The sequence below is a fragment of the Lemur catta genome, chromosome 12 (genome assembly GCF_020740605.2).
Source record: "Lemur catta isolate mLemCat1 chromosome 12, mLemCat1.pri, whole genome shotgun sequence".
Taxonomy (NCBI): domain Eukaryota; kingdom Metazoa; phylum Chordata; class Mammalia; order Primates; family Lemuridae; genus Lemur; species Lemur catta.
In genome coordinates this window covers 63,612,451-63,637,172 of record NC_059139.1, presented here as the reverse complement: position 1 = coordinate 63,637,172, position 24,722 = coordinate 63,612,451, and the positions used below count along the sequence as shown (strand labels likewise).

The 24,722-nt window shown below is 37.3% G+C and overlaps 1 protein-coding gene across 14 annotated transcripts in view; it reads left to right on the top strand.

The window, feature by feature from the left end:
- The window catches only part of MCTP1 (multiple C2 and transmembrane domain containing 1), a 488,669-nt gene that overhangs the window by 460,401 nt on the left and 3,546 nt on the right, over positions 1–24,722 (top strand). For 11 of the 14 annotated variants that reach the window (XM_045566489.1, XM_045566488.1, XM_045566487.1 and 8 more), the window contains 2 exons: positions 19,883–19,992; positions 23,784–23,893. In XM_045566489.1, coding sequence (XP_045422445.1) covers positions 19,883–19,992; positions 23,784–23,893 — 220 coding nt within the window. Of the gene's footprint in view, positions 1–16,602; positions 16,775–19,882; positions 19,993–23,783; positions 23,894–24,722 lie in introns of those variants that run through there. The other 3 variants (XM_045566497.1, XM_045566498.1, XR_006738667.1) reach the window with 2 other exon arrangements.

Here is a 24,722-nt window from a genome sequence, read left to right as displayed (position 1 = left end):
GACTCAAAAGAAGTTCACACAGATTCTCATGTATTCTTTGCTTCTTATAGTCTGTCATTGAAAATATGCATGCATGCAAGGATGTGTGTGGTGTGCATGTGTTTAAGACGCCTGGCACTTTGGTATCAATCATTCCAGATTAATTCAACAAGATTATGATTTTGGTGATGCTAGGTTTTCAAGGTTAATATGTGTTTATGTTGCTTATATTTATCTATATAAACATGGGAATGCATATCACAATGAAATCAAATATTTGAATTTGGGACTGTGCTGCCATAGAAATATTACAAGCGTTAATGGTAGTTGTGGTGGCCATTTATTGACTACTGATTGTATCTAACTTAATCTTTCCAATAACTACTACTAGTCATAATTTATAGAAAAAGAAGCTGAAATTCAGACGGAATAAGTAGGGTATATTAAGGACATAAGGTTAGCAAGGTCCAAACCCAGAGGTAGCAAGTTGAAACCAAAGTTGAAACCTGGGGCTGTTTGGCTGTAGAGCCTGTTCTTCCCTGGAATGCCACACTGCTGTCTCTACTGCTGTGATGACTTTTCCTGCTTGATAATCTTCCCAAAGCAATAACATAGAAACATCCATTCAAACATGCTCATGGGGTAGACACCTTAGACATAATGTACAAATGATATCAAAAATCTTTCAGTGTAGCAATTTTGGTGGAAATTGCCACTTAAGAAAAATTCCATTGAGTCTATCAGTACTTTTGAAATTATTCATGACCTTATACTGTAAAATACTCAACTGGCTTGGCCACTTATAGAAGTGGCCACTTATAGGCAGGGTAAAACTGTTCTTTTGTCTAATATGATATACGCAATCCTGTAGACCAAAATGAATATCACTTAATTCAAAACATAATGTAGACAAATATGGTTAAAAGTGTAAAAATTGGCACTTTGGAGCCCCCACAGCAACTAGTCTGGGTCTCTATTCTTGAAAACACATGGAACAGAGAAGACGTCTGTGACGCAGCCTGGCAAGGAAATGGATAACTCCATGTCCTCCTGGTGGGAGTAGAAACTGTACAATCTCTTTTGGAAGGCGATTTGGCAGTAGGTACCAAACACAAATCCTTTGGCCAAACAATTCTACTTGCAGAAGTTTATCCTGGAGATACACTCACACATGTATGAATTATCACATACACAAGGTATTCTGTGCTTCTGCTTCTTTGTAATAGCAAAAAGTTGGTAAAATTGGTAAAGAATCTAAATATCTATTAAGGAAAAACTGATTAAATAAATTATGGCACATGATAGTCTATCCCACATGAAAGAAGATAAAATAAAAAAAATTTAAAAAATTATAACCCGAAATGAAAAATATTAAAGAAAAATGAAATTAAAAAACAAAATAAATTATAATACATCAATATTATGGACCATTATGCAGCAGTAAGAACGAGGAAGCTTTTTTAACATCGATATGGAATAATCTTCAAGATACATATTTAAGTAGGAAAAAAGGGCATGGCAATATTTATAATAAGCTACTACTTGTGCCTTAAGAAAAGGAAAAAAGGAAATAACACACACATGTGCACATCTGTATTTGCTTGACTGTGTATAGGATAATCTCTGGAAAAATATATTAAAAAATTGGTGAGATTGGTTATGTTTAAGGAGGGGAACAAATTGGCTGGGAGTTGGAGAATAAAAGGGAGGCTTTTTCTTTCCAATTTGAACATGTGTTATCTATTTTTTAAAACCTTGTTTTTTTAATTTTAAAAACTTTAAAAAAAACATCTGTATCCTTTAATCTTGCATTTCAAGTTCTAGAACTTTGGCTTGAGGATATTACCAAAAATGTGCCCAAAACTTATGTACAGAGATGTTCTTTGCATTACTATTTATGATGATCAAAGTAAGAGGGAAATATCCAGCATTTAAGGGTGGCCACAGTGGCTCGTGCCTGTAATCTTAGCACTTTGCGAGGCCAAGGTGGGAGGATCACTTGAGCCCAGGAGTTTGAGACTAGTCTGGGCAACATAGTGAGACCTCATCTCTAAAAAAAAAAAAAAAAGAAAAAGAAATTCATCATTTGGAAATTAAAAGCAAGAAATATGTGCATAAATGTGTACACTACACATCTCCTTTATGAAATGCAATGGATTTATATGTTCAATATTAGGAATTTCAGATCAAGCCTGAATTATTCATCGAATCCACAGCATCTGATATAGTGCTTAGCACATAGTAATCACATGCTTAATAATTACAGAAAGATTAAAAAAATAGAAAAGAAGCTAGAAGGATATACCCTAAAAGGTTAACATGGTTTACTGAAAATTTTTGTTTTCTTCTATGCTTTTTTTTTTTATTTTTCAAGTTTTTTACAATAAAGGTACTATTTTATGATTGGAAAAAAGTACAGTAAGTGTTATAAGACTACATCCTCAAAAAAATCATATTTTTCATGCCATGACTGTCTATAGAGGAAGGAACATCTATTTTAATGAGTACCAGTGAGTGTTTGCATTTGATCAACAGCACTCTTGGAAATTCTGGAAAGGATGGTGGTGGTATGTAAGTGGCAGCTGGTACATTTAGTGAGTATTGGAGGCCCATGAGGGGATAATTTGAACGTTAATTACAATATCACTGTATACTTATCAGGGATCACAGAATTAGGATTGGAGTTATTTGATTGAACAGAGTTATATAAACATTGATCTTTTCTGTAACATTAGACCTGATTATTTGTTGTTTCCGAGTTTCTGACTACAGACAGATCTGAGTTCTGGACCTCACTCAGCCACTTTAGACACTCTATGACCTTTCTAAGATGATATTTCTCCATCTGCAAAATGAGGTTAATAGTATGGTCTTCGCAATGTTGCTTGTAGAGTACATTTCTAACGCTGGTGAAGGGCTTACTTAGCACAGTGCCTGGCCGACAGAAGGCTCTCGGGACGCCTCTGTCACCTCTCTGCTTCTCCCATATTCATCACTGAGTCCTGGGTGTGATTGAAGAGCTGAAAGTTGGCTTAAAAAATGGGGAAAAGGCTTATTTTCTAATCAAAACATTTGATTTCATTCTACTAATGTTCCTTCATGGTCTGGATCATCCCATTTCATTGAAATGGGAAAGCAGTATTGCCTGGGGATCTGTGACTGTCCTAAGACCCAATAAGTAGTGCCTATACGGTACAGTGTAACATATACACAGGCCCACCTTTGCGACCTCCAGAATTTTGTTCTAAGGAAAGAAGATGGAAATCCTCTGTTGATTGTATTGCTGTGCCTGAGGACACTAGAGAACTTATTACATTAGTATGGGTTTTGGATGTTTGCCTAAAGGCACAAACCTTTTGATGTCTACCTTCTAGCCCTGAGAAATTCCTCATCACTCTCCTAATTCCTGCAGATAAGATAAAGCAGGACTTTTAATGGAAAATTCTTCGCTCCTCCTTGCTCTCTGACTTCAGTATTTTGACATTAATTTCACAAAATCGTTTTGGAAAGTGTGTTCCAAATAATTTTTACCACACTTAACACAATTAGCTTAAATAATAAAGTTGATGAGAATGCTAAAATGTGTCATATTTGGGAAAAAATTAGTGTATAAGTCATTATGCAAAATCCAACTTTAAACATTATAAAATGTTAATATATAAAAGCAGTTTTGTAGACCGTAACCAAATGATTTGACTAATTTTTTTAAGTGTCTTAGTCTATTTGGGCTGTTAGAATACTGTAGACTTGGTGGCATATATTAATATTATAAACAACAGAAATTTATTTCCCACAGTTCTGGAGGCTGGGAAGTCCAAGATCAAGGCTCAGGCAGGTTCGGTGTCTTGTGAGCGCTGTTCCTAGTCCATAGATGGCTGCCTGTCAGCTGCGTCCTCACAGTGCAGAATGGGGCAGAAGAGCTCTCTGGAGCCTCTTTTGTAAGGGCACTAATCCCATTCATGAGGGCACCACCCTGGTGACCTAATCACCTCCCAAAGGCCCCACATCCAAATATCATCACATTGGAGATTAGATTTCAATATATGAATGGGGGGGAGGGAGGACATAAACATTTGGTCTATAGCACCATACCTCGATGATTTGACTATTTTTTTAAGCAACTAAAAAGCCAATTAAATGTCTTAAATAGGGTAGTAAGAAGAAATACACAACGCTTTAGATAGATGAGCATTTTTTCCTGGCAGAATAAAATCATAGCAATTTGCAATAATAAAGAATATTACCTGTCAATGAATACTTTCTGGAAAGTATTAATAATACTGTATTTTAATATTTCTTAAAACCATGTCTCTTAAGTGTAGTCACTGAGAACTAACTTCTCCCCAGTACTGATGAAACTCATAGGACATTTGCCACTAGGTGGCTCTTCCACAAAATGACCTTAACAGGAGTGAAGCTAGCTGGCATCACTGATTTTACATTTTTAATTGAATATTGCCCATGATTTCCAGTAAGTTACTAAAATTTACTGAAGAAAAGTACTTAAATGAATCTCAGAAATGGAAAGAAAAATGAGAATGCAAAAATTGGAAGGAGAATTTTGACATTTGGATTAATAAGGTGAATAATAAAATTTTTTATTGTTAATTTATACTATTGTCTTTGTTTCCCCCAGCTATCTGTCTGTCTGGAGAATGATACTTCTATTTGTATTTCTGCATAGCAGCAGTTTGGCTCAGATAAATCATCTAATTCATAATACTGGTAGATGTGCCAAAAAGTCACACAAACCAGAAGGTTCAAAATAATTTCTATCAACTCTGCACAGTGTGTTTGAGGAAGAGCAGATTGTTGTAACTTTCATGCTTACAATCAGGGAGCATTCATAAACAGAGGCATTTAAACATTTGTGTATATCTGACATCATAGAAACATCAAAAATCAGGTAGGAAAAGTCAATATTTATTGTAATCTATCTTCCAGCACTCAAAGATAATTATAGTAACAAAAATAATAATAAAATGGCAATAACATTTTTGAGAGCTCACTATAAACCAGACAGTGGGGCTAAACACCTTACAAGTTCAGGATTAATTTACCATATTAGACTCAGAACAATCCTAAATTCCTCTAAGCATGTAGTGATTTATTAAGCTCTATAAGAAACTATACCAAAAATATTTTTCTTTGTCTTCCTGGAATGCATACTCAAAAGAACTGAACGTAAGATCACCCCCTCTTGCAGTGGTACTATTAATATTTCCCAATTCCTTCCTAGTGGAAGTTTTCTTCTTACATTTTTAACACAGGTATTTGATTTGATATTGATCAAGTTCTCTTGCAATTTGTGTGTGTGTGTGTGTGTGTGTGTTTCTTCAGCTGGAGTTTGCTAACATTGACTATGACCCAGAACTCCGTGTACTTATGATTTTATTATAGAGGCTCTCAAATGGTGACAGGTACCTCTATTTGGAATTCCCTTCTGAAATATCTGGGAGTGGAGGGTTGGTGGGGAAGAATGGCCATCACAGAATGAGCGGGGTACAAGTTATGGATAGCTGTGGGGGGCCTTTCATGAGATGCCAGTGAGCTCCTCTTCTCACCGGGCATGGCCTTAAAACTTGTCTCTGCATCACCACCTTCTTTGTCACCAACTCTTTCTAGCTTCCATTGAAAACAATTCCTCCTCCTTATTTGATGCTGGAATCTCCAGCACAAACAAGACTGGGATAAAAGGTCCATCCGGAACATACACTTGAGGGACATTTATCTGAAGAGCCAGGGCAAGGATAATGCACTTGACTAAACCTAGAGCAGCTTATGTTGTGACAACAGTAACCTCTTTCCCCCCTTTAAAATAACAAGTTGGGCGAGAATAGTTCCAGAAGTCCACAAAGATCCTTCACGGCACCTATTGTCCCAGGTAGACAATATAAATCTGATGGGGGCTGTTCACTTGCTTTAGAGGCTGATTTTCTACCATCACACCAGCATAATGAAACAAACTTAAATTACCTGTGGCTTGGTCAAGTTCTAGATTGTTTATCCAGTTACTTAGCCAAGAGCTGTCTTTGGTCTCTTTAGAAATCACAAGAGCCAGAAATAAAAAATGAGAATTTGTGAGAAAGAAAAGAAACAGAGCCAGATTTTCTTGTTCTTACATGATGACTGCAGGGTTTTGGTTCCATTGCAGGCTACATTGCCTCAGTTCTGCTGGGGCAGGCCCGGGGCGGTGGGGAGTCTTTATCCAAAAGAAGGAACTTTGCTCTCCATATAGGCTATTGAACACAACAGTGGGTTAGACATTTTAACGGTAAGGTATGTGACATCCTTTGAAACTTTATAAAAGGGGGTTAAATAGAAGACTGTATAGGCAAAATGGGTAAAATAAGGCAGTGAGAGACTCAAATGCAAAATCAGTATAAAACAGGGCAGTGCAGTACTGGTACACATCAGCCTGCAGGGCCCGTGACCAGCCCTGGGAGGGAAAAGACAGTGTCACACCTGCTGCTGCCTCCGCCAGACTCCTCCACCAGCCTGCTCCTGCTCACTCTTGGCCAATGATTTTGCCTCCTGCATCACTGAGAAAAACAGAAGCAATTGAGAACTCTCACATCTTTACATCTTTCTTTATTTTTTTTTATAGAGACAGGGTCTCACTATGTTGCCCAGGCTGGTCTCCAACTCCTGGCTTCAAGCGATCCTCCTGCCTTGGCCTCCCCAAGTACTGGGTTTACAGGCATGAGCCACCGTGCCCAGCCCATCTTCACATCTTTCTATTGTGAAAACTAAGACCTACTTCATCTGCACCATTCTCTTCCCTTCCTCTGGTTCCTGGAGAAGACGTACCCCTGCTGTTCCCCTCTGCTTGGGCTCTATCCCATCCCTTCCCAAACATGCTCTTGCAGTTAGTCCCCATTTTCTGTGACATCCTTTGTCCTCTATGTGAGATCATTCCAAGAGCAAGTAAATATGCTTGGTATAGTCCTTTGCAAACTTTCTCCTGCATACAAATCACCTGGAGGTCTTGTTAAGATGCAGATCACAATTGGAGTTGTAAGGCTCTAGTATTTATCTTTAAAAAAAAAAATCACTTCTCTTGACCCCCATACATACTCTCTTGTAGCCTCCCCATTTCTTAGCAACCTGTCACAGCCAAACTTGTTGAGAGGTGTCTACAGTGTGTGCCCACTTTTCACTCACATTCTCTGCTCAGACTGTCCAAGGCTTCCATCCTCACCACTGAACTGAAATTGATCTTGTCAATATCATAATAAACTCCATTTGCCAAGTGCATTGGTACTTTTCTGCCGTCCTTCCTCACTTCTTGGCAGAGTTTCAGAGAGGCCACCCCTCTCTCCTCCTTGAAACTTTCTTTTGAATTCCATGATGCCTATTCCAAATTCTTCTCCTACCTCAGTTTTTTTCAGTCTCCTTTTGTTGGCTCCTCTCCATTTGCTCAATAGCTAAGTTTTGGGGGTGCCTCAGGGCTCTGTTCAGGCCCCTCTGTCCATATGACTCCTTCTATTCCCATGGTGTTAAGGGCCATCTAAAGACCTAGGACTTTCAAGCCTGTATCTCCTGCCCTAACTCATACATCCATCTAACTGCTGGTATCACCTCCTGAATATCCAACAGTCATGTTGCCCTTGTTTGTGGCCCAAACACAATTTTTCATTTGTCCTTTCCTCAGCTCACTCCTCCTCCACCCTTCCCTAGCTCAAGAAAATCAGCCTCATTTACCCAGTCGCTTATGCCAAAAATGTAGGCAATTCCTTGGTTTCTCTTTTCCTCATCTTCCAGATCCAATCTAGTAGTAATATGTCTATGGCAACTTTACCTTCAAAACATCCTGAATATGTCTACCCTGGGCTAAGCTACCTTCCTTTCATGGACTGCTACAATAGCCTCCTAACCATCTTGTTTTTCCTTTACAATACATTTTGCCTAAGTGGTTTGTTAAAAGCGTAAATTAGATGCTGTTCTTCCTCTGGTTGAAACACTCCAGTGTCTTTCCATCACACTTAGAATAAAATCCCCACTCCTGATTCTGGCTCACACGTCCCTTTCTGTGGCACTGCCTGCTTCTCTGTGCCACTCTCCCCTTCACCTGCTGCCGTGCTCAGGCATCCTTAGTTCCCTGTGCCTTGGCACATTCCGCGTGACCCACACTGCTTCCCCGGATCTTCTCCCGGTTAATTCCTTCCCCTCATTCTCATCTTGTGCTGGTTATTGCTTGTTTACTTCTGGGTTAATCCCCATCCTGCAAACCACATTCTTCTAGGGGATTTGGCCATTGGGAGATACTAGAAGCAGACTGGGAGGAGGGAAGACGGAAAAACAGGACAATTGTCCCTCTTCTCTTTCTCCCTCCACCTCCCTGGTTCCAGCAGTGACTAAGAGGCCTGGGTCTCCTCTGCGGTTCAGCTCCTGGCTGGACAGACCCCTCCCTGATTCCAGATATCGTACTGCCGTGCGCAGCCTCCATGGCACTGGCTCCTGCCACACTCTTGGTCCACGTGGTCTAGCATCTGGGCCAGTAATATCACCTCCCCTGGTAGTGGCTTCCTGTATTGCTAACGTCTGCCACACTCAATTTGATTCTCAATTTTTCCATCATCTATGTGGCTACTTCCCTGTGTTAAATTCCCTTTGTTTGAAATACCTAGAGTCGTTTCTGTTTTCCTGACCAAAACAGTTCTCAACTTCTGTTAAGCCCATCCTCAGAGCAGCCCTCACTGACCACTGAATCGCTCTCCAGCACATACACCCATTTCAAGTCTCCTCATTGTACTCTCACTTTCCCGCTATTTTTATTTATTTATGTATTTGTTTGGTGCTATCTTGCTTAGTATCCTCACCCTAGATTAGTGTTTGATATGTAGTTGGTGTTCAGTAAATATTTATTGAAAAGATGAATAAAAGAAATGGACTGAGATTTGGGTAAACAAAATACTGTGCAAATGAAAAAGTGATATGAAGGAAGGGGATGATGAGCAGGCTTCTAAATATAAGCTCTGGGTGGGGGTGGAAAATAAGAGAAAGAGAGAAATTAGACAGAAAAAGGAAAATATTACCCTTTGGGAAGAAAGACAATGAGTTGGGAAGAAGGAAACTAATATTTATATAATATCTGCTAGTGTGCAGTTGCTTTGCACACATGATTTCATTCTGTCCCCACATCGACACTATCAGGTAGATATTATCTCTCTTACTGATGAGGAAACTGAGTGGCTGAGAGGTTAAGTAAGTTATAGAAGATCACAGGCTTGCAAAATGCACTGTAGGATTCAAGCCCACAACACCCCTCTGCCTGATTAGGACAAGCCCAGGATGCAGGATCACAGCCTGGATCAATGCTCATTCTACTTTTACTTAAATGCAGAACTTTTAAATGCAAACCCATCAACTACCATTTCTAAAGCACTTATTTTATCCTGTAGCCATCCCCAGTGTAAGAATTCAAGACACTTTTTAAAATCAATTCCCATCTTCTTCTTGCCCTTTCCGACCCCTTTGACCCCCCAAATAAATTGAAAGATCATGATCCACACAACTAAGTAAACAACAATATTGCCATAAGCTAAATAAAATGGGCCTTTGGAGTTTTCTTCCAGGTTGACCTCAGAGTGAGCCTGTTTGGGTGATTTACTCTGCAGTAAGGAAGGGGTTTAGGGAATAGATCTCCCCCATATATCAGCAGCTTCCCAGAGAGCACTAAGTTGTTATTCAGGTATGTGCTACATATGGCATCAATAGAGAAAGATGGCCTAGTTCCCCTCAAATTTGCCAGGCCCTTTATTTGTACCAGCATCACTCATGTTTTGTTGAATTGCATTGAAGAACCCTATTATCTTAAGGAGGACAATTGAATTCTCAGTCCTGTTCTTGATTTCCCACTTTATGCCAAGGTCTGAAAATGGTGGGTGATATTAGTATGTAGTTTATAGGGAAATTGAAGGAGAAAAGCCCCAAATGGTGGAGCAAATCATTTTTTTCTAATGCTAATTTCTCTTGTTCCGTGGATTCAGTCAGGCCATTAACAGGACTTGGACATTGCTTCTTTCCTGATTTGTTCTTAAGACTTTCCCTACCCCCAAACATCATGCTCTCAGATACTGAAAACTCACAGCAAACAAACAAATCATGGAAATTAAATAGCAATAAAACTGTTGTTGGCTTCATGTAAAAAATATTATCCGGTATTTAAATGGCGATTATTTCCAGAAACTTGGCAATTGTAACCATACAAATGATGAAATTGATTCCAGTCACAGTCTATCTTTGTTTGGAAAGGAAATACCAGTAGTGTTTGAAAAATGGATTATTAAAGACTTTGGTTTGCTGAAGGTGGCTCATATGTTCTGTTTGCTAACACAGCATCTTGTTGGGGGAAAAAAAAAAATAAGTGCAGCTTTTCCTTACCCCAGATTATTTTCACTACAGATCTTTAGAGCAGGAAATAAAAAACAGCTAATGGTCATGGGGCATGTGGAATTAGTTTAAGCAATGCTGAACCCAGGTCCTGCTGACCGCCTCCTCTTTCCTGTGCTGTTTTGTCTATGCCGGCCTTAGAATATGTCAACAAATCTCTTTTAAGCTCAGATGGGGAAAAGGGATGGTGATTCTCGCTCTTTCTGTAAGGGTGTAATTTACAACAGATGTGCTTTTTTAGAAAGGTACAAGTTTGTCTTGTAAAATATTTGTAAAGCAAAATAGCCTCTGGATTTCACAAAGTAATCCTTGTTTGGTTTTGGAGATGTCACAAAGAGCATTGTTTTTATAATACTAATATAATTCTTTTCTCACACAATTTGATTATAACTCAAGGTTAGTTTTTGGGAAGAGCCAAGCTTAAATATCTAGAACAATGTAGTGAAAAAATACCATATGTGACTTGACAACATTTTGACAGTGACTGAAAGAAGCCTGATTTTAATCATGAAACATGGGTTATAGTCCCGGGAACCTTCTTCCTTTCTCTTTCTCTCTGTCTCTGTCTCTGTCTTTTTCTTTCTTTTTGTAGAGACAGGGTCTTGCTATGTTGCTCAAGCTGGTCTGAAACTTGGGCTCAAGCAATCCTCTTGCCTCAGCCTCCCAAAGTGCTGGGATTATAGGCATGAGCCACCCCACCTCCTCCTCACGAACTCTTTTTAACTAGTGATGAGATCTTAGCTTCTCCAAGCCTCATTTTCTTTAGCTGTAAAATGGGGGAATCACCTGCCTCTGACTTCTTAGTGGGAAGATAAATTAAAAATGTGTTATAAACCATGACGGCCTATAAAAAATAAATGATTATTTTCATAATGAACCCATTCAAAAAAATCTTTGAGGGCCCCATACCTTGTGTATATATTTTTAATAACTTATACAAAAGACATAATCATAATAAAAGGAACCTTTATTTGATTAAAAACTGTACTAGCAATTAGAGTGGCAATAGAACGTGTATTGTTCAAATAATTCTGGCCCTGATTCAGCCATGAGGCTTGTTGAAGAACAAATCACTAATTTTAAAGGGAAGTGTTACTTGCATGAGCACTGACAGATAAAATCACATGATAAAAGGTGTGCATCTTGCACGAGTATGACCAGTGGCCTGTAGCGGACATACAACTTCCAGTGCGTGGAGAATACTGTAAACAGATGAATTTTCTGCTCAGATGCCATTTTTCAAATCCCACGTCTCAGATGAGAACAAATACAGCTGGGGGCACCAGAGGAGAGTGAGCACAGGTTGAGGTAAAAGTTGGAGGTAGAACTTTAGGCAACCGATCTTCAGTTTCCCATTCCAAGTAGGGAATGAGAACAATATCCATGACCCTTGTGATCCTATAACACATATGACAAAGAAGTTTATATAAACATAAAATAATATTTCTGATATGTAAATAAGGGGGAAAATTTAACATTGAAAACTTTTAAAGTATTTCCTTCTTCAATCTCTTCAAATTGTTAATAATATTAATGACTAATATTTACTGAGTACTTCCTATGTTCCAGACATTTGTGAATAAATACTTTAAATGGGTTACACTAACTTAATTTTTTTAAAAACTAACAATTTTATAATCATCACAAAGGTAGGTTCCATTATTATTGCTATTTTACAGATAAGTTAAATAAATTGCTCAAAATCACATAGCTAAGGAAATGATGGAGGTAGCATTTGAACCACACTTAGCAACAAAGCCAATTTCAGAAATCTAGTCTTCTAACTATGGTCATCTAGAATTACAGAGCACCCACAGCTTTCTCTAAACTCTGTTGCCTTCTTCTGCCTTTGAACTCCAACCATATTTAAGCACACATTTGAAAATAAACAATTTCAAAAAATATTTTAAAAACAAACACATACAAACTTTTTCATTGGAAGTTGGGATAAAGAACACCTAGCCCACCATTTGCTATTAGGATTCAGAAGAAAGCTTGGTGTTTTTGTTAGGTATTCTCACTTGAGCTTTAACTACTGACTGAACCCATGGAAAGGGAAGGAGAAATTCCACCCACCAGTGAGGTTCTCAAATGAGCTTTCAAAGGACTCTGAGGGGAAGGTGCAATTCTACAGCCTTTGTTGTCTTATCTTTGTCTTATCTGTAAAATAAGATCTAACCAGAAGAGATTTAAGGATGTACCTTGTTTAACCATTTGTTTTTCTCAAATGAGGTCTAAAGACAGGCATTTGACCTGTAATCCTGAGTGTGCTTTTACATTTTGAAAATCTTTCCACAACCTGTTCATTTTGACTTTAAAGAGAACCCCATGAGGCATACAAATTCTTATCTCAACACTCCTACAGTCCTGGGTGAAAGTAGCCTGTCTTATTTTCTCTCTGATTAAGTTGGAGCCCAGACTCACAGCTTCTGCTGTGGCTTCTACCAGTGTTAGCCAGGATGTAGGCCTAACTTCTCCAGGGACAAAAGTTTGAGATGGATAATGTACAAGACCCTTCTCTCCTGCCTGCTGACAAGGTGCTTAAGTCACAGGTTTTTGATATTGATGTTTATACCAAAATTCAGGGATGCTGAAGTCCCTGACATAACTGCCCATTGGTTGAATCAATGGATGTAGAACCTACTATAGGGTGGGCTGACTGTATTTGTAGGACAGTCAGGGGTTTTCCTAAGTCATTAGGACTAGAGGCAGAGCAATAAGAAATCTGGCTCCAGGGAACTCTTCCTCCTGATAACAAGTCCAATGGTATCCCTGGGTACTTTCTACAAGATTTATATTTAATGGAAAAAAATTATGTATAGCCTTTTACAAATATTAATGCTACTAATAATTTTTGTTGAATTAGAAGTTAACACAGAAGTTTTGCTTCTGTCTTGGCTTTATGTCATCTATGTTTCTGATCTGAGACATCTTCCTTCCCTTCTGCAGTCACAACCTCTCTAGGTCTCCTTCCATCCACTAGACTGTCTCTTCTCTAAGTTTTCCTCTCCCTCTTCTCCTTTCTCCTCCTTCTGTTTCTTCTTCTACCCTTTTTCTTTCCTCTCCTTTTTTCTCCTTTCCGTTCTTTCTCTCTCCTCCCTTTCTTTTTCTTTTCTCCCTGGTTTTTATCATAACTCTTGGTGCGCCAGCTGCTATTTAGAAATGCCCATTGTCTACACTATCGAGCCCAGGGGACATTTCTCTCAATTCTTTTTTCTTTACAATCACCTTTACAGTTACACACAAATGCATAACATTAAGCCAACAGGGTAAAGCACAACTAAATGCTATTACAAATTGCATTGCAGAAAATGAGCACTGAAAAGCATGAGGCTACATTGCAATAGAAGAAGCAAAAAGTTCAGATCAGGTAAATGCTCATTCTGCAAAAAAAAAAAAAAAAAAAAAAAAGAAAAGAAAAAAAGAAAACAACAACAAAAAAACCTGTGCCAAATCAGCAGGAAAGAGAGAAAAAAAGATCTTCTCAATGTAATATTATAAAGACTCTATCATTTTTTTTAAATGGAATCTGACAAGTTAGTAAGTATCTGGGGCAAAACAAAACATGCATAAAAGGTTTCATATAGTTGAGAATTCCCTCTAAAATTTCAAATTTTTTCTTAATTTAGGCTAAGATAGATAAAAAATTGAATTATTTTTTATTAAAAAATCATATCCATTAATTTTATTTAATGATAGCCAGTTTATTTGTCCCAAGCACTGTACTAGGAGCTTTCCATGTATTATTGTAGTCTTCCATATAATCCTGAAGTGTAGATGTTTTTGAGAACTGTTCTATTTTTTCAGAGAAAAATATACTATCTTGTTAAATGGTGTCCATCCTCTTAACCTTAAATATCTTTCAGAATCCTGCAGTATCTCAATAGCGGGTTCCGATTTTTTCAAGGCTAAAATCGAGAAAAGAGCCAAGGCAACAAGTAAACTGGATAAGATTTGATATAGTGGGAACTGAGTAAGACGCTGATAAGATTCAGTAGCCAAGAGACTCTGTGAGTTGCCAAGCTACTGAGAATTTCAGTATTCTAGAGTTTGGGCTGAATCATTGTTTTTTATATCTGAAAAAGAAGGAATATTTGCACAGAGAAAACATTTGATCACTTCTTTTTGTGCCTTTATCTAATGTATTTTCCATAGGTTAGAAGTATAGATCTGAGAGGAAGTCTGTTTTGCAGGCATTTTACTGCATGAACTAGAGAAAGTAGTGCACCAAAATCATCTTTAGCATTGAAAATACACAAGAAAACATAAACATATTCCAAACATAATTGTAGACTACATGCTAAGTGGAGTCTATCTATACTTGTCTACAGAAGAGCTGCAGTCAATGGCAAACTATAATAATTATATCTTATAGCAAATATCAACCTTATCATTCACTTTTTGCCAGAGGTTACATAAGCAAGATTTAAAGGCCAGGCTCAGTGGCTCATGCACACCTGTACTCCTAGCACAGTGGGAGGATTGTTTGAGCTCAGGAGTTCAAGACTCATCTCTACTAAAAATAGAAAAATTAGCTGGGTGTCATGGTGCCCGCCTGTAGTCCCAGCTACTCGGGAGGCTGAGGCAGGAGGATCACTTGAGCCCAGGAGTTTGAGATTGCAGTGAGCTAAGATGACACCACTGCACTCTACCTGGGGTGACAGTGAGACTCTTTCTCAAAAAAAAAAAAAAAAAAAAAAAAAGGCAAGACTTTAAAAAAAGTAATATTATGATCAAGATTAGCTCTTCAGGGTAGAAGATATCTCAAATCTGAATAGTTCCTCCATGAAATAATAAGGTGGCAATATGCCCATATGTGTTTGTTGGCACAGTTCCATTTTATGTTTGTTATCCTGGCATAAGATTTAATAGCTCCCCCCTTTCACTATTAAGATATTCTGACCCTAGAAAGTGAAATAACTTTAATTTTATAATATTTGTAGTAAACATATTCCACATACTTGTTAACTTTGATTAACACAGCACAGGTGTTCAACAGATTCATTTTCTATTATGTTAACAGGGTTCACAATGACCACTAATGCATTAGTGCACTAATACATTTATGTCTGAGTCAGGATATACAGCCCAGCACAAGGGCCCTGGCTCAGAATACACGTCACTGTGGCTTCTTGTCCCCATTCAAAACAGCATGAAGGAAGAGGGGTATCTGTCATTTGACTTTGAAAGTCAATGAACAGGATTCTCCAAATAAGTAAGGTACACCTACTGATTATTTTTAGATCCTTACATTTTTCCTAAATACCTCAAAGCTAAGGAGTAGCTACTTCTCTGGAAGAATCTAGCTAACTTTCTATTGTGATAGGTGATAGTAAAATAGGCATATGTTAAAGAATCACTGTAATTCAAGTTTTACAGTTAGTGATGGTTTGTGGACTATTTAAAAATCTAATAAGAGAGCTTTTAAAAATTTGTATAGAATCATTAGAAATAGTTGTGCAATATAAATCTCACATTCTCAGATTTATAGTTATAGCTGCTTTTTATGGGTAATTTTTTTTTACATCTTCAAAAGAAACTCTAATAATGCATTTAAAAAAACAAAACAAAACAAAAAAACAGTGTCAGTACCAAGCCTCTGGATGATTAACTACCCTATGATGTTTCTTTCAACCAAGCTGGTTTATAAAAGGAAAGCAAAAATGACAATAAAAGAAATGTACCAATTTATTCTCTACTAATAAAGTATTGAACATTAATGAAAAAAAGTATGAAATATTGGAATGCAACACAGAGCAATTCCATTACCCATTGCAGTTTTGGGTCATATACTGTATATAAAGAATAATTACTTCATTGGTTGGAGACCACAGAGGAGAAATATAGATTTTGACGACAGAGATTTTAAAATAAAAATTTTATCCCAAAGCATTTGCTTTCAAAACTTTGCCAATTACAGACAGACCATCTTATTTTGTCTTTTGGTTGCCCAGGGTAAGGAAGTGGCGGTGGGCTATGCAGGAGAAACAAAGAAAATTAAGAGTGAGCATATTTTTAAAAAATCTTAGCTAATAATCATACATCAGCACTTAGATTTTAAAGTATCTACTAAAAATTATCTTTGCAGATGCCTTAAATGACACATCCTATTAATGAAGGTCCCACATTTAATATTTGCACACCACATTACTGACATTAATTCTTGTGGTTTCTAACACATCTTTCTACTTTTGAATCATATTTCTGAATTTCATTTTCTTGCTGAAGATTACAGCTGCATGATGAGCCCCAAGGCTAGATCATGGTTCTACAACACAAGTGGGTGCCCGCCCTTCTTGATTATCTCACAGAGATTCTGGGTAGGAACTGAAACCTTCGTGGATAGAAGAGGAAGGTCACACAGTATATCAAGGAGAGTTAAGACTCTGGAGTTGTCCAGGTATAGTCCCAATCCAAGCTCTGTCACTTTTCTCTGAGCCTCAGTCTCCTCTTCAGCTGGGTGGAGAAAAATAATGACATTGTAGCACAGTTGTGAGGATTGAATGAATTATGTGAAAAGCACTCTATGGTGCTTGATGAGTGTTTCTGTATATTCCACTTCTTTCCAAAAATAAGATAACTTGTACAAAAAATAGATTAAGAAAAAAATAAACCACAGTAAAACCATGCACAATAAGTACCAATTCATTTATTTCTTCTACTCACATTCCTTTAATACTGGAGCAAAATTAGGGAAATATTCTGATTACGAAAGTAAAACATTAATTGCAAAGAATCTGAATATTACAGGAAGGCATGAAGAAGATAAACTTCCATGATGATATTTTGGCACATTTCCTTCATCTTTTTTCCCTAACATAGCCATTTGAAAAATAAGTTAGGATTATTTACTTCTACCATTTTTTTCGATTTTCTATTTCGTAAGCATTTTTGTTATTAAATATTTCCTCTAAATATTTTCTAATCTCAGATATCTATCAATTGTATGTACTAAAGTTATTCCCATCTCACATGTTAATAATTTTTCTTATTATAAACAAAACTGTATTAAAAATTTTCAGACGTTTATTGAATATATTAGAAATACCATCCCATCATGTCCATACTTGTTGCACATTTTTTCTACTTAGCCTTTTAAATTTATGATTTTTGACATAAGTTTTTAATTTTATGTAACCATTACTAGTAATTATTTTTCTTTTATTGCTTGTATGTTTAGAAAATTCTTTCCTATTTCAAAGTCAGAAATAAATTACCTATATCGTCTTATCTTTTTATAATTCATTTTTAGCATTTAGCTTCTTAACATTAATCTAGAATGTATTTAGAGCTATTTATTTCAGGTAAATATTGAGGTAATTTGGGTTATCTGAAGTAGATTTAAGAGTGTCTATTTAAGGTAGGACTAAGTTTTCCCTAAATAGTTAAAACAATTGCCCAGTAACATAATATTTCCTTTGTATATGGTAACTTATCATATACCAATCACTCTTTCAACGTCCATATCTGACTTTAATTGCTTAAATATCTAGTACACTAAATGCCTTCTCATTATTTCTTTTGCAGAAATTTCTTGGCTGTAGTTTCCTATTTATTCTTCCAAACAAATTTTAGAAACACTATCAAATTCTCCCCATTTCTTCCACTCCAAACATTAGGATTTGCTTGAAAAGGCATTAAACCTATACATTCAACTGGGGGGAAAAGCCACCATTTTTTCATATATATATCTTGCACATTTCTTAAGGTGTTATACCTAAGAATTTTATATATTGTTATTATAAAATATTGTTCACCTAATTTTGAACTGGAAAAGTTCAAATGAAGCAATACAACCAGCATGCTTCATTCAACTCCAGCTTGACTTATCCTGTATGCAGAAAAATATTTATGAGAACACTTTGCCTCATAGACATAAACAGACTTAGCTGGTGCTTGAGAGATGAGAATTTAAGGGCCATGCAGATTATTAGGGCAGACTGACTTTGTGGTTATAAAAAGAACTGGAAGAAGCCACTGGTAATTCATTTTACTCTACAGTGTACAGTTGCACAGGTGAAATTAACACATCTTGTGTTAATACTAGAGAGGAAGAAATTGATACACCCATGTCTATCATAAGTTAAGGGTGACTTAAAAATACTAGGGAAACCCCTAAGAGTAGTTAATTTTTCCCTATACTGCTATTCAGCTATAAGCATCTCATCTACTCCATTGTTTGACAATCCATTTTGGCATAAGAAAGATGAATAATGTAGACAATTTCTTCCATGGGAATTAAATTTAAAATGAAGGCTCTAAGTAACTGGTATCTATTCTAAAGATCAAGTTACAAAACTGGCCTTCATGTCCTTGGTCCCAGTATACCCTGTTATCCTTGGAGGATGCGTGCATACCTGTCATTCATTTGCCCTCAGTTTCTGAGGTGGAGGGATGCCAGTCCTGGCCAAGTGTTCACAGTATAAAGTGCTTTAGACTCTTCTGAAATGAAAGTCAGTATGTAAATGTGCAACATGACATTATTATTCTAGCTTCCTGGCTGCTTTCAGCAAGCACTGACTGCCACATGAGGTCTCAAGTGTTCTGGCATAGTGTGTAAGTGTTCAAAAGAAGTTAAAGTAATGAAATTGGATCTACATTTCTATAGATATTCAAGCTGGCATGGAGGAATGGAGTCATGGAATCAGAATTGGATGGTCTCCACCAAACAGCCTAGGCACGTGCCTGTGATGCCAGGCTACTAAGCAGAATTTTCAAATGTGAAAGGCCATCACTTTTCCTTCCTCTGGGTCTAAAATTACACAATATGCACATTTCCTCTAGGTTTTTGCTACTCTCTGGGTGCTTTAAGATCAATCCTCACCCCATGCATTACCTGGAGCTCACTAGCCTTGTTTAAATTCAGCACAAATCTTAAAATGAAGAACTAAGTACCAATAGGGGAAAATAGGACTTAATATAGCATATGCTACTGCATAATATATAGGACTATTATTTTTAGAAGGGTGGTGAAGCTTAGTATATATTTTATCCAGGAAGCATCCAGAGTAGATTTCAGTTGACCTTATAAGTTTTTGCAGTTTTCATTGATCACAGATCTTCTCGTTTGCATCCGGCATTCTCTGCTGCTGAAATATCTGGAGCCATGACCAAACTTAGGTCTGTGGGCAGTGGGGTCAAGAAACCGGGTCTGCTAAGTAGTCTTGGTGGGTCCAGGATCAGTGCAGAATCCAGCTTTGGTAACTCTGTTTTACCACCTCCCACCCCCAATGTTTCTGTCCTTCAGGGCAAGAGCAGTAGAAGCTGACTCTCCCGCTTTGCAGCCTCCTATAATTATAGTAAGCACAGGTCTGTGATGCTGGGTCCCCTTCTTCCTTAAGTCCCTTAATATCCTGAAATTTTCATGGGCTCCAATTACCCATTTATATACACAAAAAGATGAAGTTTATTTAAGTTTAAAAATGCAAAAAAAGGGGCAACCCAAAGAATTCAAGCACTGAAGAATACTTTTACTCATACAGAATTTCTTTTTTTTATTGTATTTTAGGACAGTGAAAAAAAGGGATTTATAAATAAAATCTATGCCATCCAGGAAGTATGTGTCAGTGTCCAGAACATCCTAGATGAAGTGGCTTCCTTTGGCGAAAGGATAAAGAAGTGAGTGATGCTGACATGTGAGCCCTGGCCTTCTGTGGGACAGGGTGTCCATTTGTTTCTTGGAGGGTGAAATGCCACATTCTTTTTGGCAGGGGACACTCCTTCTGGGTGATCTATTGCTCAGTTTCATCATTATTTACTTTGTTTCTGCCAGTCTTTGGCTTTATGAAAGTTCTGTCAATTTCCTTCCTGAAATTTAGAACATATTGGTTGGAAAGAAGTCATACTTGTAACTTTGAAGAAATAACACCGTCCTAAATTTTAGCACATTTTTCACTGTGAAAGACTTTGTTCTTAAATGGAATATGAAATTGTGATAGAAAAAAAATAAACCAAGCTAAATGAGGATTTCAGGTAATCAAGACACACCTGTTTATTATTGGTCTAGTTAGATTTTCATCAAGTTACTCTGAATTAAAAAAATTATATATGGCACCCTACAAAAATATTCTTAAATTCTTTCAAATTTGTGTATTTAAATAGCTGAGATCATAATTATCAACTAATGCTTTGTCATTTAGAAAAGGTTTATAATTAAACAAATAGAATCCTTTCCTTAATTTTTTAAAATAAGGAAATAGAGCTTCATTGAGCTCTAATGCAAAATTAAGAAACTTGTGTTTTATTTAAAATAATTTTATTAATATACTTTTAAAAAGCCGTTTACTTATAAGGTAGATTTACAACAATTTTCAGTTAAAAGATATACTAAGGCCCCATACTAAATTATGTGAAAATTGGCCTACATAATGATTGCTAATGGTCTATTCAAGATGGGGTGCTGTATATCCAGATAAGTCTATATTTTCCTAGTTTCACATATCTATTGTTTATTATTCATAACCAAAAGTGTTCTGCAGATTTGGATCCTTAGGCATACACAGAATTTGAAAGGAGTAAATTATTTAAACTAAAAGTGTGAATCATTCATCCGGTGCCTTTCATGTTGCAAGGGATAATGCATTTTATTTTGTATAATTTTTGTTTAATACATTTCCACATATGCCTAGGTGCTGAGTTTCCACTTTCTTATATTATATTAGACAGAACAGCTTCCCTCTTGCTCCCAAATGTGCCTCTAAGCAACCTTCAGTCTTAGACTTCTAGAAGACTCATTTCCACATCCATTCTCTCTCCTCCTTCCTCTGTGTATTTCCGTGTCTAAAAATGTTCTCTTGTCCTCTACACCCTATCCAGTGAAGCACAGTGTGAATCCCTAAATTTGGGGCATTTCTCTATTGACTATTATCCTTTATCTCCGTACATGGTGTGCTGATACCTGACAGAAACATCTTTTATACCCGAAGACCTTGGGTCAGGCTAGTGAATGCCTGAGAGGAAGAAGCTCCTTTGTAATCCTGGGGGGCAGGAGGTCTCAGAACAGGTGCTTGGCTGGAAAACATGATGGCTAGCTGAGGGATATGACTAGATTCTGGTGGTAGACCCAGTCCCGGGAGAAAACCTGGGTTTTTATAGAACTTTCTGTGCAGAAGTATAGGAATATGGCATAGGATCCAGTGAGTCTGGTAGGAGCCCTCTCTTCTGCACAATAATCTTTTGGATGCTAAAAAAGAAATTCCTTTGGGATCACATGGGATTAAAAGCATCTGTCCAGAAAGCAGATTCAGAAGCAAGCTTTAAGCACGAAATGAAAAGACTCTATAATTATAATATCTTGTTACTAAATAATCATTCCAGAACTTTCTTGAATGGCATCTTTTTTGGGGGGGGGGAATTATTTTCTAGATTTAGATTCCATGATGCAGAGTATGGATATAGAAAAGGGCAGTCTTTTTATTTTTCCAACATTGGCTACACTGGTGAGGATTCTTTGCCATTTACCCTTCCAATAGGAGTAAGGAGAACACAGGGAGTCCTTCAGTGGCGCTGCCCAAAAGGAAGGTTTTCTGAGTGAGGAGCCAGTGCCCTCACACATGGAGTAGCGTGATGGATGGCTCCGAGCTGAGCCCCAGGAAAGCAAGCAGACCCTCAGCCTTCTGTTCTCGCCACAAGCAGCAAGGGAAGCACAGGTGTCCATCAAGGAGGGAAGGCATGATCCTTCACTTGCTGACAGTGAAGGATGCTCACTCTTGACTAGGAGAGGAAAAAGACAAAAAAGCCAGACCCTAAGGGTTACTGAAAACAGGACAACCAGACTGATCCAACATTGGCTCTTTTACTAGAAAAAACAATTTTGGGAAACAGTTGACCTAGAGAGACACAAAAAGCAAGCTACATGCCACAAAGCTAAGAAACAATTCTTAGGTATTATGCTATGGCACTGTATAGGAAGAAAGTCTTTTAGCAGTGATCCTTTATTGGATCAAAATTGCCCTGGGCAAACCCTACCCCAATGCCAATAACATACAATATCAGGAAATTAGAAGAAATAAAAATCATTAACATTTATCCACGTGTACAATTTTAATATTTTTCTGAAGTGTCTTTGGTGCTTTTGTCACTGCCTTGTAAGAAAAATACCATACCATACTTTTGGCTCCTGGAATTGATTAATCCTAATAATATCACCTTAATTCACATAAACATGTTACCATTACAATCAGTCTTCCTTAATATCATAAACGTTATTGTGTTATAAATGGGGATACCAAGTGTTAGATTCTGTTATATGGCTTTAAATGAGTCAACCTAAGCTTTGAGCACAGATTTGCTAACTTCTTGGCTCTTTTCATTAAATTGTGTTAAAGAGTCAGTCAATGTGATAGTTCCTCTTTAGTGGTTGAACATTGAGGAGAGATTTCAAGGAATGCAAGGGGTATGTACGCCTTAAATGGTTACATATTTATATACCCAACCCTGGAGGCTCCACGTAGTGTTTCTATTTTCTTTATAATTTAGTTATTCTCTTAACTACTAGATTCACCACAGAGCTTCTACACAAAAAGCCTTTAAATGATTACAATCTTTACATGTTCCATTTCTCTGATTTTTCTACATCTTTTAAAAAACTTTGTCTTTTTTTGCCTTCATTTTTCTTGTCCCTCTAAATTCCTTTCCATCTCTCCTCGGTACTGTCTTTTTTGTAACTACTTCTATTCATTGGTCCTGTTTCTGTTCTTTGTTATCATGTTGTCTTATGGCCCTCTCTGACCCAGCCCTCTCTAATATCAATTACATTTGCCAGAGAATAGTAAGTAAAGTTGACCTTATTTCTTAATTACCTCTATTTCTGGGAAGAAGGGCAATGATGACAGCTGAATTTTTACCCTTTATTCTGTTCCCCTTTCCTGATTTCTAGTTTCATTTGAAACATAGCTGAGGGTAGGGAGTTATTCCTCTAAGGAATTCTAAAATCAGGATTTACATAGCCATGTAAGATTTACGTCTACCAACAATTGCTGGCAACATTTTATTCCCAACGTGGGGAATACTGAGAGTTGATAGAGGGAAGAATAGTATACCCTGGGGCATTTCTCTCTATGAAAACTTGGTGAAAACTAGGTTGGGTATTCATCCTAGCAGTAGAAAAATAAAGATCTTTTTCCATGTGGGGCGTCACCCAAGTAATACAATGGCTTTAAACTCTGAAGTCACCTGGGAGAATCTGATGGGGTTGGTGGCAAGACCCTTTACCTGGGCCCCATGTTCATGGAATTGAGCATATTATGACTAGCCTGTGTCCTCTGATAGCCTATTATAATAGGATTTCATTCCAGAGAGTAAATGCAGACTAACTAGGTCCCAAGTTAGTCAGAATCATGTTTATTTTAATCTTTGTTTGAAAAAGGTGTGAGGTGCTCAGATTGCTGATGTGTTAATTTTTCATTCAGTACTTTCAACTGGACTGTCCCGTTCTTAAGCTGGCTGGCCATTGTAGCCCTCTGTGTGTTCACAGTTATCCTGTACTTCATTCCACTGAGATACATTGTCCTTGTCTGGGGTAAGTAAAGCCTTTATTCCCTCCCTAAACTGTCCTACCGGCTAAGAACAAATTATGTTTAAGGGATGAGTTATATTGTCAGCAGTTCCCTATATTTATGGTCATGAAGCTACTCCATGATGAAAAGAGACAGGTCAGTTAAAAATCACAATAGTATAAAGATTTAGGTCTACCTGCAAAATGCATTTTTCTTATCTGGCACCATAGGCTTCATCATACTATAAACATGTAGTTGTGCAGATTCTTCATATATCAAAGTGTAGCTTTGTCTAGATATCGCTCTGATTTATTTTCACCACTTATATACAAACAGGCATTTTGATCCATATGGCGCATTTAGGACAATATGCTTTTTTGCTGTGGCACTTTATCTTGTAAACATGGTGCTATACAGGGCCGCTTGTTTAAGAGGTCACCTTTAGGAGTCAGGAAAAGGGTCTCCTTAGAAACAGCAGAACTACCTTATATGTATTAAGCAAGAATGCTTCTACAACAACGTACTTTAAAAGTGACTTTTTGGTCCCAGTTTTTAATGCTGCATGCCAACAATGCCTATGTACCTAGGATCCATTTACGAGGCAGGCAGTTTCAGCATTCATGTTTTTTTTTTTTGCCTGAAAAAAATTCTTGTTTGAAAAACTCAATTTTCAGTCTCAAGGATCTACTAATATATCAAACTATGACATTAATGATATATATATGTAAACAAGACTAGAGAGAAGGAGATGTCTTTATTTGCTCCTCACCTGCATACACATACACCTAAGATCGCTAAACCTATACAAAATGCAAAGAACCAAAATGGATCTTCAGAAAACATGTGCTTACA